The sequence below is a fragment of the Pagrus pagrus genome (genome assembly GCF_965226575.1).
Source record: "Pagrus pagrus genome assembly, chromosome: 21".
Lineage (NCBI taxonomy): Eukaryota > Metazoa > Chordata > Actinopteri > Spariformes > Sparidae > Pagrus > Pagrus pagrus.
Genome location: NC_140208.1, coordinates 14223610 through 14238862, shown reverse-complemented (window position 1 = coordinate 14238862; position 15253 = coordinate 14223610). Strand labels below are relative to the sequence as shown.

Sequence of the window (15253 nt, the reverse complement as noted above, 5' to 3'; positions counted from 1 at the left end):
CAGGGGGGGGGTTTGCTGTTTACACTGCCAGCACAGGAGACTGAGACGGGCCAGGGCTAGCTGGTTTGCATGCTAACTGCAACACAATACAAACACGTCATAATGTCAAAACTGTTCAGCTATTACTTCGCATTATGTTGATAAATTTATTTAATTATTACTGAGAGCAAATAATCACAGTGGTGGCTTCCTTATGCACAGCTTCAAAGGGGCAATATGTAGGGATTGTCATCTTGTTGAACATCACCAGAGTTACTGCTAACTGTAGCTACTGTTAGCTAGTTAGCTCAGTTAATTGTGCAGCTGGTGGGAGCTCAGAGCACCAGGGGAATGTTGGTGTTTACAATGCTAGCACCGGAGTTTTTTGATGGAGACGGGCCAGGGCTAGTTGGTTAGCATGCTAACTCTAGTAGATATCTCTGCAGTGCATAGCGTCAAAACTGTTATTACTTTGCATTCTGTTGATATATTTAGTAAAGGGGCAACATGTAAGAATTTTGGTTGAAAACTTTCAAAACTTTATTCAAATTATCAACATAATGTTGAAGGAATGACAATTTTGACGTAATGACGTCTATGTATTATTTAGCCAGTGAGCTGCTAAACAGCTAGCCCCGGCCCGTCCCAGTCCAAAGCGCCCGTTCTAGCAAGGTAAACAACTGAATTCAACAGATGGCCAGTTCTCACACGTCGCACCTTTAATTACTGAACGTCTTCAATTAAAAATCTTACATACTGCGCCTTTAAATCCACCACAGACAGCTGCTTTACTCATATGCAAAGACTGCAGAAAACAGACCCCATTAGTTAGCTAGATTTAATCTGAGCGGGCCATTACTAAAATGCATGTGCTAGCGCCGCACATTCATTATGGATATGGACATTAGTAGGCCTACACAACTCTTTTAGGCTCAGTGGAGCACAAATGTTTCTTTACTGCAGCAACAGCAGTAAACAGGTATGTGTGACATGGTGATTCACAGGGCAAACTGGGCAAGAACTGCCTGAAAATCTCACAGAAATGGGATGAAAATGGCAGAAAACACACTGACTCAATTTATTCTGCTGATCATTCAGTGCTGCTGAGTCATATTAATGAATATGACCACACACTCATTACATGCACGGGGCTTATGCTGCTGCGCTGGGGATATGAGCCCAAACCTGCAGACTAAAACAAACCAGACTGCCATGAATCTCACAGCATTCAGCCTTTAGATGGAGAGATTAAACGCTTAAATCATCTAAAGAGCGCAGGTACATCCGTCCATAAGTGGCTGCTGCTCCTTCCTCTCCGTCTATTCCTCTACCGCCGCCTTAGTGGGATTCAGACCGAAACATACGGAATGTGCGTAAAGAGCCGCTTATGCTGGACGCAAAATGCTCTGCCCACCGGGCGCCGTCGCGTTTGCTGCCTGCGTTCCTCTCCAAGGATGATAAGGCGCATGGATGCACTCGTCCCAGACCTCGTTCCTAAATGTGATAATACTAACATCCTCTTCTCCAACGAGCCCTTAATCTGATCTCTTTGTTTTTGTGTGTGTTTTTTTTTCTTTTCTTTTCACCCCTCCGTGTGTGCGTGCGTGTGTGTGTGTGAGCGTGTATATGTGTGTGTGGATTGTGTTCATCTTTAACCTGCCATCGCTGTAGCCCCCCGCGTTGCGTTGGCGCTGCGGAATAGCCTACGAGAACAAGAGCCAGCTCTCAGCCGTGGAAACAAGCGAATCAATTTAGGGAAGAGGAAGAAAAAAAAAGGAGAGGTAGATAGCGAGGCTGGAAAAACTGGACGATCGGGAGAAAGGGGACGAGGGGAGAGAAAACATCGACCGTCCTGACGCCGCAGCCGCCGGAACATTAAGGTACGTGTATATTGGGCATGTACAGGTAGAAGGGGGCTGAAATGGCCGGCGTAATTATTGCATTTTGTTACCTAATCTGCATTGATGCTAAAATCACTCGCCGGACGATCCGGATTGAATCATAAAAACGTGCAAACGATGCACAGATGCCCGGCGATTCAAAGGAATAATTAAGAAAAAAAAAAAGACTCAGTGAGCGTCGATGTCAGCGGAATGAAGCCGTGTTACAGTCAAATAACACGGCTCCTTATGTAAGCCCTGTGCGTCTCACACGTCCGCACATTTTTCCCCCCAACAATTTCTCCAGAAACATCCCCGAGCCCGTCTTGTGTATGGATTATATTTGGGTGCAGTCGTGTTGTCGTTACCCCTCGAAGAGAGGGAGAGAGAATGGGATGCAAGCCATTTTGTAATGCAGCATGTGCAGAATTAGGCCTATTCAGAATTTCAATTGCGCTCCCCCGAAGAAGGTGCGCCGTAGTGAGCGCAGCTGCATAGATGAATAAGGCCATTCTGTTGAATTGTAGGAGATATTATGCTGGAGGCTATATGATGAGGAGAGGTTGCAGATTAGACGCTCAGACTGCAGGAGAGGAGCAGTCAGGTTGTGGCTCTTTTTTTTTTTTTTTTTCTTTTCTGTTTATGAGAGAAACAGTTCAATGTGATCACCATCAGTTGAAAGTTGGGGGGGGGGGGGGGATATGTTTGGTGTGTTATCTCTCTGCGTAAAAAAAGGCACCAAAAAAAAGCGCTGCTTGTGGTGAAATGCGCCCCATCCTGCCCCTGATTCCCACGTCCTGAATCAATCTAGTGTTGTCATAGTTACAGCAGATGATGTTGGCCCTGCTGCACCTGTGTCGCTTTGTGCTCATCGAGACCATCTGTAAATACATGAGGTCTAATTGGGCCTTGTGTGGGCACACACACAGGAAACATCCCCACAAAAACAACACGATTTTTGCCCCTTCATAAACCTTAATGACTCCGTCGTGGAGAGGCACGGGGAGGGGGGGGGCATTGATACAATCAAGGCGCTTACGATGATGTGATTAGTTTGTAGCAATTGGTCAGCAGCTTGCAGCTAATTTGTCTTTTCACGACTGAGCGCTTTCTCAGGCCTGATCGAACAATCGATATCTACATGGTTGCAATCTGCTCTTGACATGGAAAAACGGCGAAGATCAAGATGGAGAAAATGACCTGTGAGGGAAATTGTGTGTGTGTGTGTGTGGGGGGAGACAAATACAAGCTTAAGAAAACACGTTGTGCACAAGGCCACTGATGGAGGAGTTGGCAAGGTGTAATGTTCTGGAAAAAAAAAGAAGAAGGGGAAAAAAAGAGCATCATCGGTGGATGCTGGTGGAGAAGTTGAAGAAGGGAGGTCAAGGCAACAGGCGTCCTGCTCGCAGATTCAAGGTCTCTCCCTTAATACAATTCGACCCTTTATATAGATTGTCTTTAGTGACTTTTGCCACTTAATGCAAAGATGATAAGCTAAGTGTTATTTTGAGAGGAAAATGCACCAATCAGTTTACTGCTGACAGCTTCCATTTGGTCTGAAAATGCGTCTTTTGCTGTGATGATTTGCATTTTTGCCATTTTTTTTTAGATGAGCATCAGAATGCATTTTTGCTCATTTTCCATAAATTTACATTCTTGGACAATAGACGTATCCATTACCTCTACATTAGTACAATTTCAGGAATTGTAGCAGTGGCGGGAGAAATTATGGAGTGGCATAGCTAATGTTGTCAAGACAACTCCATCCTGAGGGAAAAAAAGACAAAGCACCACCTTAAAGGGGCACTATGTCGTTATGGAGAACAGATTCAAACTCAGAATTGTATTATTTACAATATTAATGAGGTAATAATACAAACTCAGAAATATTTATTGTTTCCATAACTGATTAACAAGCTGTTCTCAGAGGAAAATAAGGTCCCAGAACACTGTTTGAAGCTAGAAAGGTGGCAGGGTCCGCCACATATAAACAAAGTAAAACAGTATTAAACTGTGTTGTCCTTTAAGGTCAGTTTGTTCATTCAGTTTATTCAGTCATGAAAAGAAAAAGAGTTTGTTTATTCTGTTTGTTTAGGAAATGCAGATCTTTCTCTTCTGATTAAAATGTCTCCAAAACTACGTAGTGCACCTTTAACAGTACCTCAAATACAAGTTCCAGTGTGTGAAACACAAATTCTGGTTTCAGACATCAGTTATTTGACCTGCTGTATGTTGACGATACGTTTTGATGCTTCCATGAATCACTTTCTGTTTTGCTAATCATAACTATCAAACCACCGTCCTGGATCAGATACAGCTCTGACGTCTGGGACATACATTGAAATTTCTCACCTCAGTCACATTACTGAAATGCATAATCACCTGCTGGATGTGGATGAGACAGAGACTCCTCAGTGTGAAAACCAGCATAATGACGAGCGCTGCAACATTTAAGTTATCAACGTCCTCTTATTAGAGATGAACGTGTTGTGATTCCCCCCGAGGCAGTTACATATGGGACGGTTGTGGGTATGGATGTGTGATCATCTGTGTTTGTGTGTGTGTGTTTTAGAGAGAGAGAGAATCTGTGGGATGTGCATCTGAAAACGTCTATTTTTAGCATTGCACTCCCTTATGAGCGTTCTTAATAGCCGCTTTAAGAGTTCTCAGAGCTATGTTTTTAATATAGACTGGTGTTGACCTAATCCTCAGACCTTGTAGATGCGAAGATTCGTGGCAAACGTGTTCCCTCTGTCGAGATGTTGAAGGCCAAGGTTCAACTATGTGCTTTCTCAGGCTTCCCTGAATGTATATTTTAATATACAAAACTAGTTTTTCAACATTTAGTACATGAAGGCATCGACTGAGGCAAAGACGGTTGATTTTATAGCTGATTTAACACCAAAAACACTGAGCTTTAAGTCAAATATAAGTGGATTTAGGCCTTAACGGTGCTGCTGAAAGGATTTGAACAGCAAATGCTCATCAAGCTCAGCTAAACACAGTAATGTGGAATAGGGCACTGGACAGTAAAAACACAAGATGGTGAGTGAGCAGGTTGCCACAGCAACCGTGTTTCTAGGAGCGCATGCATCGTCGCTGCATAGGAGAGGAGATGCTAAGGACTGCCATGGAGCCTTTTCAAAAATAACCTATTTATTAGACAATACACACATTAGAAACATGTTTCCAAAAGTGATCTTATAATGAATGTCAGCAGTGATAACACTGCGGTCACTAATGTGACAAATAAAGATCTCATTTGTTTTCAACAGACAACCAAGGCTTGTGACTGCTAGAGAGATAGTGTCGTACATAACGTGCTCGAGAAAACAATGAACACTTTCTATTTGGTCTGATCATTGTAGGAGAAGCAGCCCAGCCTTTTCTAAATTTAGTGCCGATGCTTGCAGCCATTCCTGCTTTAAGAAGATTGTGACGCTCTCTTGACCAAAGACACACAATCACACATTTATCCATCACAAAAGACAGAAAAGTGTTTTGCAGCATCTCTTTTTTTTTTGTGCTTGTTGGCATTTCCATATTTGGCTCATTAACTCTAATGGTTGGGGATCTTGTCTGGTTGTGCGTTGCTTATTGTGCACAGCATGTGCATTGCAGTAAAATTTCAGGAGTCAATAATCATTCCTTCATATCTTAATTGCTAAATTACTGCTGCTGCTTCATGATGGATTGCATGAATCTCTGCATTAACCTGAGGTCTCTATGAGTCCCGGCGGTAGTTGTAATTGCGTTCAACAAAACATTGTATTCTTTTTTTTTTAGCTAAATTTTTGACAAGACAACAGAACGGTCGATTAGTTATAATACCTGACTTATTCACTGTCCATGCTGTTTCTAAACTGAAAACAGTTCAAAAAGGGCCAAGTCCACAAACACAGACAACCCAACTGAGCCCACGAGACACAACCGTGGACAACACAAAACAAACACCCCAATAAAGACAAAAAATTGCCTCAAGTACACCAGTTACATCTCAATCTACCAATCCATTACACTAGGTGCCAGGATAAATTTAGTCTGTGTTGTGGCGATAAAGGAGACGAGGAACAACCTTGCATTCCTTTAAAAGTGATATTCCACTTCAGCCAGTACGTAGACTGTGTGACCAGAAGCATACCAGTATCATAAAGTGGATGATGACACTGTCGTCCTAATGGCTCTGCTGCAGCCCTTGCGACCCAGCTTGAGGTTTTAGAGTTTTGTGGCCATTTCAGACCATGACCCACATGTTAAGTTCAACCTATGAAGAAAATGGCAGCTGACTCACCAGTTAGACTACAGGCCACAATTCGAGAGCCACCTCCTTAGAAAAAAAAGCCTGACCAAGCTTGTCATCGACTGTGGGGATGGGACACTGTAATAGTTTGAGATTTAAACCATTCAGTCCTTGGAAAACATGCATGAATATGTGCTAGGCTAATATCTTAAAGCTACTGCACTGTGCACTTACTTGACCTCCTTCCTCTCTCTCTCTCTGCTTTTCTCTCTTCCCTCTACAGTGAGAAGCCTCGACAGAGACAACACTTTCAAGAGCAAATCCTCCCCCAAACTTGATATTCTAATAATTGTCATGGGAACAAAGATTACACGGTTCCCTAAAATGACAGAGTAAGGTGTTTGATAGTCAAAGAAGCATGAGCAAAGTAAAATAAGAACCTATCAATGATAAATAGAGCCTTTAACACAACATCACACTTTATCCCCTCAATTTTTAAAGTGCTCGAAAGAGAAAAAACAGAATAAGAGCAATCAGTATGAACATCAAGATAAGCACTTAGATCCCCTTGTTTGGAGGTGACTTATCAACATCATAGCAATAGGGGTGGGTCATGACTCAGTTGCCATGCGTCTTGTCATGGTGACCAGCCCCTGTACCCCTTCCCCCCTCCTCTGGTTGGTCCAGCTCTTGTTGTGGTTTCACAACCATGGACCTCAGCTGACAGAGGCAGCGCCCCCCTGCCCCAGCCTCTGTACCTGCTCCAATCAGGCGAGTCGCGTCATCTGTACAAGGAAGAGCTTAGATCAAGTCCCAGAGAGTATTTCAGAGAACACAAGATACCTCAATCTACAAGAGAACACAATTCAGGTAAATATCTACAAACAGACCGACACATGCACTGAATTCATATATTTTGAAAGCAGTAATTCTGATGTTGCTACAACATGCCTCCATGTTTTTGTTTCCACACCAGGTGATCAAGTCTGACACTTTTAAGCACCTGCGGCATTTGGAAATCCTCCAGCTCTCCAAGAACCACATCCGGCAAATTGAGGTGGGAGCTTTCAATGGCCTTCCTAACCTCAACACACTGGAGCTTTTCGACAACCGTCTCACAGTGGTGCCGTCACAAGCCTTTGAGTACCTCAGCAAGCTAAGGGAACTATGGCTACGAAACAACCCCATCGAGACACTGCCGGCATTTGCCTTTCACCGGGTTCCCTCTTTACGCCGTCTCGATCTAGGGGAACTCAGGAAGCTGGATTTCATCTCAGAGGCTGCTTTCGAAGGTCTGGTCAACTTGCGTTTCTTGAATCTTGGCATGTGCGGCTTGAAGGACATCCCTAACCTCACCCCCCTGGTACGACTAGAGGAGTTGGAGTTGTCAGGGAACCAGCTGGGGATAGTTAGGCCAGGATCTTTCCAGGGCCTGGTGTCGCTTCGCAAGCTGTGGCTCATGCACTCCAGAGTGTCAGTTATCGAACGCAACGCCTTTGATGACCTCAAAAACTTGGAGGAGCTCAACCTTTCCCACAATTCCCTGCATTCTCTGCCCCATGACCTCTTCACCCCTTTGCACCAGTTAGAGAGGGTACATCTCAACCACAACCCTTGGGTGTGCAACTGTGATGTTCTGTGGCTCAGCTGGTGGCTGAAAGAAACAGTCCCCAGCAACACCACATGTTGCGCTCGCTGCCATGCGCCCCCGGGTCTGAAGGGAAAGTACATCGGGGAACTGGACCAGAGCCACTTTACCTGCTATGCCCCAGTGATTGTTGAGCCACCCACTGACCTCAACGTCACTGAGGGCATGGCTGCTGAGCTGAAATGTCGCACTGGAACCTCCATGACCTCTGTGAATTGGTTCACTCCAAACGGCACACTGATGACCCACGGATCATATCGAGTTAGGATCTCAGTGCTTCACGACGGAACGCTGAACTTCACTAATGTGACCGTGCAAGACACTGGGCAGTACACTTGCATGGTAACCAACTCTGCTGGAAACACAACTGCAACGGCCGTGCTCAATGTGTCTGCTTCAGACCCCAGCAACAGCTACAGCTATTTCACCACTGTCACTGTGGAAACAGTGGAGACAGTAAGAGGAGATGAGGAGAACTCAGCGAGACAGTACATTAACGAGACCTTCATAGATTTTCCTAATCCTACTGTCCAAAGAGGGGTGTTGGAGGGCCGACCTGGCATCACTATATCGCCTTCTCTCTCCTCTCTTTCCTCACTGTCTCCACGAGCCAACAGAGCTACTGAAAACGCAGTGACTGTGTCCATAATGGATGTAACTAACATTCCAGGCCTGGATGATGTAATGAAAACAACTAAAATCATCATTGGTTGCTTCGTGGCCATTACTTTTATGGCAGCTGTAATGCTGGTGGTCTTCTACAAGCTCCGGAAGCAGCACCAGCTACACAAGCACCACGGCCCTGCCAGAGCCATCGAAATTGTCAATGTGGAAGATGAGATCGGAGCCGGGGCCGGGAGCGGCATCTCAGGGGGTTCGACGATGAATTCTGGCACTGGCGGAGAAGGAACCCTAAGGATACATCACCCGGAAATAGTCAACCTTCCCAACATTGGGCGTACAGATACTCTCAACCATTACTACAAGACCCATCATTTCAACAACAATGTGATGGGTCTTAGTATTGGCCCCGAGGGAATGGGACCAGGAGGGATGCTCAATAACAAGAACCAAGGCATGGATATCCCCATCTCCTGTACCTCTGTCCCCATCTCTACATCTAATTTGCTCTCCTCATCAGGCAACGGCACCAACACCAACCCCAGTATGTCCCCACCACTGCCGATGTCCCTCCCCATGCCTACCATGGGCTTACATGGATCGATCAAGGGTTTCATGGGCCAAAACCAGAATCCCCAAATGGAGCCCCTTCTCTTCAAGGGGAGCTCGAAGGAAAACGTCCAAGAGACTCAGATCTAAAAAACAAAAAGCGAGAGTATAGAGGGAGAGTGAGCACGAGTCGGAGACAGAGAGGGGATTGATGTTGGGTTTATGCGCGGAATGATTAGACACTAGAGTGCATTGACATTACACCAGGAGAGAGGATAGACTGACACGGCAATACACAAACACATAGACTTATCCGTGACAGTGTACTGAGCCAAGGATTACCACAATGGGCCACTTGTGTTTGTAGTAACGATCATGGCCATGGAGATCAAGGAATGGACATTGCTACAATGTAAATCTGTGCCAAAGCAAATGTTTTTTGCAGTTTCTACAAGCTGTGTTCTCATAGGGAAAAACTAGCCTTTCAGAGTAATCAGTCCCCAAATCGTTGTTGGCCAGCAGAGATGAAAGACATGCATAGCTCTCACCACACTGAAGATCGGAGATATTACAGAACAAAAATCCAAGAGACATTTTTCTTCCACACAAAACACAAGCCACACTCTCTCTCGAGTGACTCGACAGACTCCCTCAAGGTGACAATTATGTAGGCATAAATAGATGGACAAAAAGGTACAGTGCAGTACAAACTACTGTGAAAAATCCACAAATTATATAAATATATTTTCATTTAAATATGTATCATTGCAGACTCCGATGCAGAGATATTTTGGGGTGGATGTATAAGCTGGTATAGTTTGTTTCTTTGTGAATAATCAGGGGCGGTGATCGTGGAGGTTGGTTATGATACATGTTTTAAGTTTGGCTACTTCTCAGAAACATAAGGGCTCAATTGCAACACTCATTGTGAATCTTTGAATTGGCTTTGTGACATAAAGTCCATTTAGGTTGTAGAACAGTAAATGCAGATCTCTGTTTGACAAACTTTATTTCTGTTGCTTCAGTAATAATCATGACAAACTTTTTGTGTTCTGAGAGTGTATTATGTATTTTGTAAAAGCCAGCGACTTGGTATTTGAATCGACAATTCTGATACTTAAATGCCAGCATCAAATAATGGTAAAACAATGTTCCACAAACACGGAAAGGTGATCCGATGCAAAGACCTGTATGGGTAAAATAAAGTGTTGACAATGTGTTATTTGAATCAGATCAGTAGCCAGATATTTGCTTTTAGACAGGAATTTGATATGACCTCCGTGCTCATGGTTACCATAATCATGCCATAAAATGCTGTCGTAAGGATGATTAGACATCTAACTGCAACAGCATTCAAGAAGGGATTAAACATCCATCTTAGGATGATTGGAATGAATGGAAATGTACAGTATATTAATAATAATAATGTCTGGTTGTATGACAATTGTAAGATCCACATTTTTACAGTGTAACTTTCATATGTTAAATGCCATTTACGCTTCTTGCGTTTCAACTATGTATTTCTTTATTTTTGTTAGTTTGATATAATGTGTACAGTTGTCTAGCCATGTATCATTACGTGTGAAATAAATCAATCATATATTGGGTTGTGGCTGGTCAATATGGCAACCACATAAGCAAAGAGTGAGACGTTATGCAGGCCTCTGCGCTAAACCGGGGTTGAATGTATGGTTTGTGGTTTAGCCATTAGTCATCCTGTTAATGATAGGTGCCATCTGCTCTATTAACACGCTCAGACAGGCTGTTAGTCACTCTCCTATAGATGTTCTACTGCTTTTTGCGAAATGAGTGTTTTTAACAGAACAAGATGATCTTATTCTTTAACAAAGGCACTTTAGACCGAAAATAGCCCCCACTATGCTTCTCCCATTCTTTCACGCCAGTTTGAAAATGGGAAGAAGAACCAAATAGAGACATATATTGAATAAATTGCTAACATTCATCAAGCAAGAACCTAAAATGTTTGTTGCAATTGAGCACAAACTGGACATGCGAACCAGTTCCTCCTGATAAATGTACCTGAGATAGTATTATGAACAAGATCATATCAAACATGGTTTTAAGACTGTAACGCAGCTCTGTATGTGATTTCGCTGGGTTTATTCTGTTGCATATATATATAGGAGCTGTTTTTTATGTGAGTGATGATGGTTTTTCTTATCAGCAACGAGCCCACACTCATTGGAAGAAAAAGGAACGCCGAGAGATAGTAATAATGGTGATGATAACGTGAGTGATGATATCAGACAAAAACCCAAACCAGATTGGACTGTCAAAGAGGTTAATCCATGAAAGGAACATCTCCTACATCAATGCACACCACGTTCCTAATGTTCAATGCAAAGCCATCCTCTAGAAAAGGTCTGGTTTTTACCCAAGATGCCATATGCAAAACTGATCGATCAAATAACTCAGGTCGTCTAAATTGCAGCCATGTATTTTCACAACTTGGTGTTTTTGTTCCTTGAATCTCATTTAAAATCCATAGTAAATGTAAATGTGTTGCGACCCCGCAGACACATCGAGTGAACGAGGTTCAACTGTAGCCCCACAGAGACACAAATAGAATATAAATGAAGGCTAAAGACACAACATATGGCCGCTCCCTTGATGTGCTACATTTGGTGGCTCTGCCGCCAGATTTCAAAGAGCATACGAGATACCGCCTTGTGTGCCGCGCGTGAGGGTAACGTTCCTGCATGTTAACCGTGGAAACAATCTTCTTACCTTAACACTACTGTAGCAGTGCTTCATTGTGATGGTGACTCACCTAATCAGCACAGAAATGTTCCTTTCATACCTCTGGACATCAGCCCACAGTTATCATCATTATTATTAACCTTTGGAGGATATGCAGAAGGGCTTTGTTGCATCTTAGTATAGTGGCTGCCATTTTACGTATAGAACTTGATGCGATTTAAAAGAAAGGCTTGTGTTATCATTGAAGATCAGACTGGAATCTGAGTATGTGCATATTGGGCAACTGTACCTCACTGTATTATATGGTGGTGAAGTGATGCAGCTTGGCTACAGATGGAGTACTGGCATATGTATATCCTCTGCACCATCCGTTTGCTTCAGCCCAGATGACATTTCTTGGTTTTTGTCGGAGGCAAAACTCCGTAATGAAACGGATTATCATATCTGAGACACCAAATTGCAAGACGAGAGAATGGACTGACCTTTTTTTGGTCCTTTAAAGGTAAGAGGTTCTGTTTGATAAAATACTATAAAAATAACCTGGGGTCCGTTTTGAAAGCTTTTTAAAGAGAAAGAGGGAGAGAGAGTGAGAACAGTGTTAAGCTCTAGAAAAATTTAGATCTCTTTAATACAAAATAATGATTGAAAAAAATGTCATTTTGTGTTTGTTTTGTTTTTTTCCTTTTTTATTTTCCAGTTGTTGGTTGTATCTCAGTATGTGATATTCTCAATTTGGGTCTTTATGTATTGTCATTAAATGTAATTTTTTTCACGCATTCATCCAGGTACACAGTGTGGCAGAGGAGTATTTTCTTCAATTATAGCAAGATCAACATGTGCTGTACTTGCACTTCAATGACTGTCATACAATGACTGAGAGGTATATTATTTCACTGTTTGCTTCTTCTGTGACTTCGATTTTACGCCCGCTGTAAGGAGTAATTCTGCTATTAGAGACATATACCACTTTCATTCTTTGTTGTGATTTCATCCTGCAGAGCACCACAACTAACTAAATGAGAAATGAGTTAACAAGTTTAACATGATGATGTTTCAAATAAGTTATTGCGTGAAATTTTATAAAACAAAATGAAAAAAAGTCTGGAACAATAATTGTGTTTACCCTGTATTTTGTCACTTTTTTTGTTTTCACACTTTAATCAGGGGGACAGGAAACACACTTTTAAAATGAGATCGTGGTTGTGCACAATTACAGTATATTGTTATAGCCAGCAGCTTGTCAATTAAAGCAGGGGTGCCCAAACTTTTTCCCTCGGAGAGCCAAAGCTGAAACTTATGACAGACCACCGGCCAAAAGTGAGCACCTTTTTGTGTTAAGACGTAAAATGGTACCATACAGAAGCTAAGAGTGAGAAAAGACATTCTGGTGATGCATTTACTTTTAAATCTGATCTCAATTGTTTTCACTCCTGTGTTTGTGACTTGAGAAATTTTGAAACTTGCTTCTCAGGGCTTCTGTAGCGGTGCCCTGAACTGGCTAACTTCCTGCACAAAGTGTCATTCTGCCCACCCCTCGCCAACAAAAAAATGAGAGATCCTACATATTTAAAAGACATTTTCACCTAACAAAAAGCAAAACAGCTCTGATTTAAAGCTTTCAAATGAATTTGAAGAACTTAGATTTTAAAAAGCGAGTTAAAAAAGTGCTAGCAGCTAACAAACGTTCAAACGGTGGAGCAAATTGGAGACGTTGCAAATTCCCTAAACTGTGAAGATCTGTAATCATGAAAAGTGATTGAATTATTTTATTAAAGGTGCACTATGTGGTTTTGGGGAAAGGGCTTAACTGACTCACTGTCTCACACAAGCTGAATAAACAAGTTGACCTGAAAGGACAACACAGCTTCATACTGTTTTACTTTGTTACATTTGGCGGACCCTGCCACCTTTCTAGCTTCAAACAGTGTTCTGGGGACCTTATTTTCCTCTGTTAAAATTCTGAGTCTGATTTCTTCTCCAAAACTGCACGGTGCCCCTTTAAAGAACAACACAAACTTCTAAGTTGCATTATAATGCCCGAGGCGGTTCTCATGATTTCCCAGGAATACGTTTCACCGATCTATTACTCTTTGCCGATTGAAATCCTAATAACAAATTAGTGGCTAATTGATTTAGAGGGGTGGATGTAGAAGTACAGTCATATTAATCTAACAGATTCAACACAACGCTATTATGCGCTGTAATCACTGCAGCATGGTGACCGCCTTAATAAATCAAATGGCCCATCATGTTACATTAGCGTAATTGTACATTAACCCAGCTGACATCTTTTATTATTAGCATATGTTGCAAATCTGACAAATAGTTCAAAGGAAATCAAACAAACAAATCAGTTCCTTTAAATGTTTATCCTCCGTGCAAAGGCAGGTGTGAAAGCAACCCAGTGGATCTGACTAATTTTCATGCTGGCTAAGAACGCGCACGTCACAGGGGCTTCATCTATACCATTATCACCAGCTCTTATATCGAAAAATGTTGACAAAATCCAGCTCCGTTCCTCTGATTCTCCCTGTTTCATTCTGCTCTCCAGTTCATCTGCATGTACCAGATTTGGTATTTTTAAACTTATTTCGAGCCCCGAGGTGAGGTGAAACTGTATAGACGCATCACAGATGTCCACGCTGCAGCGCGAGTCCGGCCCACGTTACGAAACAACAACCTCGAGGGACTCGTGTAACAACAAATGCATCAGCCACGAAGCATGACAGTGAATTTGAATTATGTTTAGATAAAATGTTTGGGCAGAGAGATTGTGTTTGAAATGTCTTAGGGGGACGCTATGCAAAGTCATTTTCATGAATGCAATTGTAGTTGTCTTGTACTCTGGTCCCCGGAGATCTCGGCCCCCCATGAGTCTCCTTCGACGCAATGTGGCCTAGTAACAGTAAAAGGCAGCTGTGGTTGAGTGTTTTCTGAAGACTGTAACCCAAAGCAAAGATATCAAACCATACGTTCTGTAGCACCTTGAGGTGACTAATTTTGAGGCAGATTATTAATATCTGTGTTTTGCAGCTTTTTGCCGCTCCTCGGCTTGTGTTAGCACTGAGCAAACACATAATGAATGCACAGAGAGAACTTGAAATTGCCTTTTTTTCTTGCTGTGTTTGAAAAGGGTAACGCTCGTATGAAGTGGGGGGGCTGTGAAGTGAGCGAAGAGTGTGTGCAGCAGAAAAGAATACATTAATATGCACTGAAGATGAAAGAGAAATGCAAAATGCAAATACATTTTGAGCATTCTGTGATCTTGGCATGAATATAATGTGATGGAGTTGGGTCATTGTGAATTAGCAAAGGTAGAGTTTTTCGAAAAAAATGACGCCTTCAGCGGCATGAAGAAAATGTATTCGCAGGAGGTGTTTTTATCAACATGAACAATGCGGGGTATTAAAAAGAAAACCTTGATTTCTGTTTGGAAAACATCACATCCTCCCTGAGCGGTGCATCGACGAACTCCCTTCGCAGTCATCTTCTAGAGATCCGCTGTGCCTGCTCCATCCTCCCCTTTTCCCTATGCTGTCTTTTCCCTTCAAATTCAATAACCTCCCAGCTGTGTGTTTCTCCAGGGATTCCCCAGCTCCCCTGGCCCACAGACAG

At 42.7% G+C, this 15253-nt stretch overlaps 1 protein-coding gene across 1 annotated transcript; it reads left to right on the top strand.

Annotated features, from left to right (window-relative positions):
• Positions 1–1183: 1183 nt before the first annotated feature.
• lrrc4bb (leucine rich repeat containing 4Bb) lies at positions 1184–10522 on the top strand. Its single transcript, XM_084341673.1, has 3 exons — positions 1184–1859; positions 6383–6969; positions 7076–10522. The coding sequence occupies exons 2-3, from the start codon at positions 6727–6729 to the stop codon at positions 9065–9067; spliced, it is 2235 nt and encodes a 744-aa protein (XP_084197799.1). The 5' UTR covers positions 1184–1859; positions 6383–6726; the 3' UTR covers positions 9068–10522.
• Positions 10523–15253: the final 4731 nt, after the last annotated feature.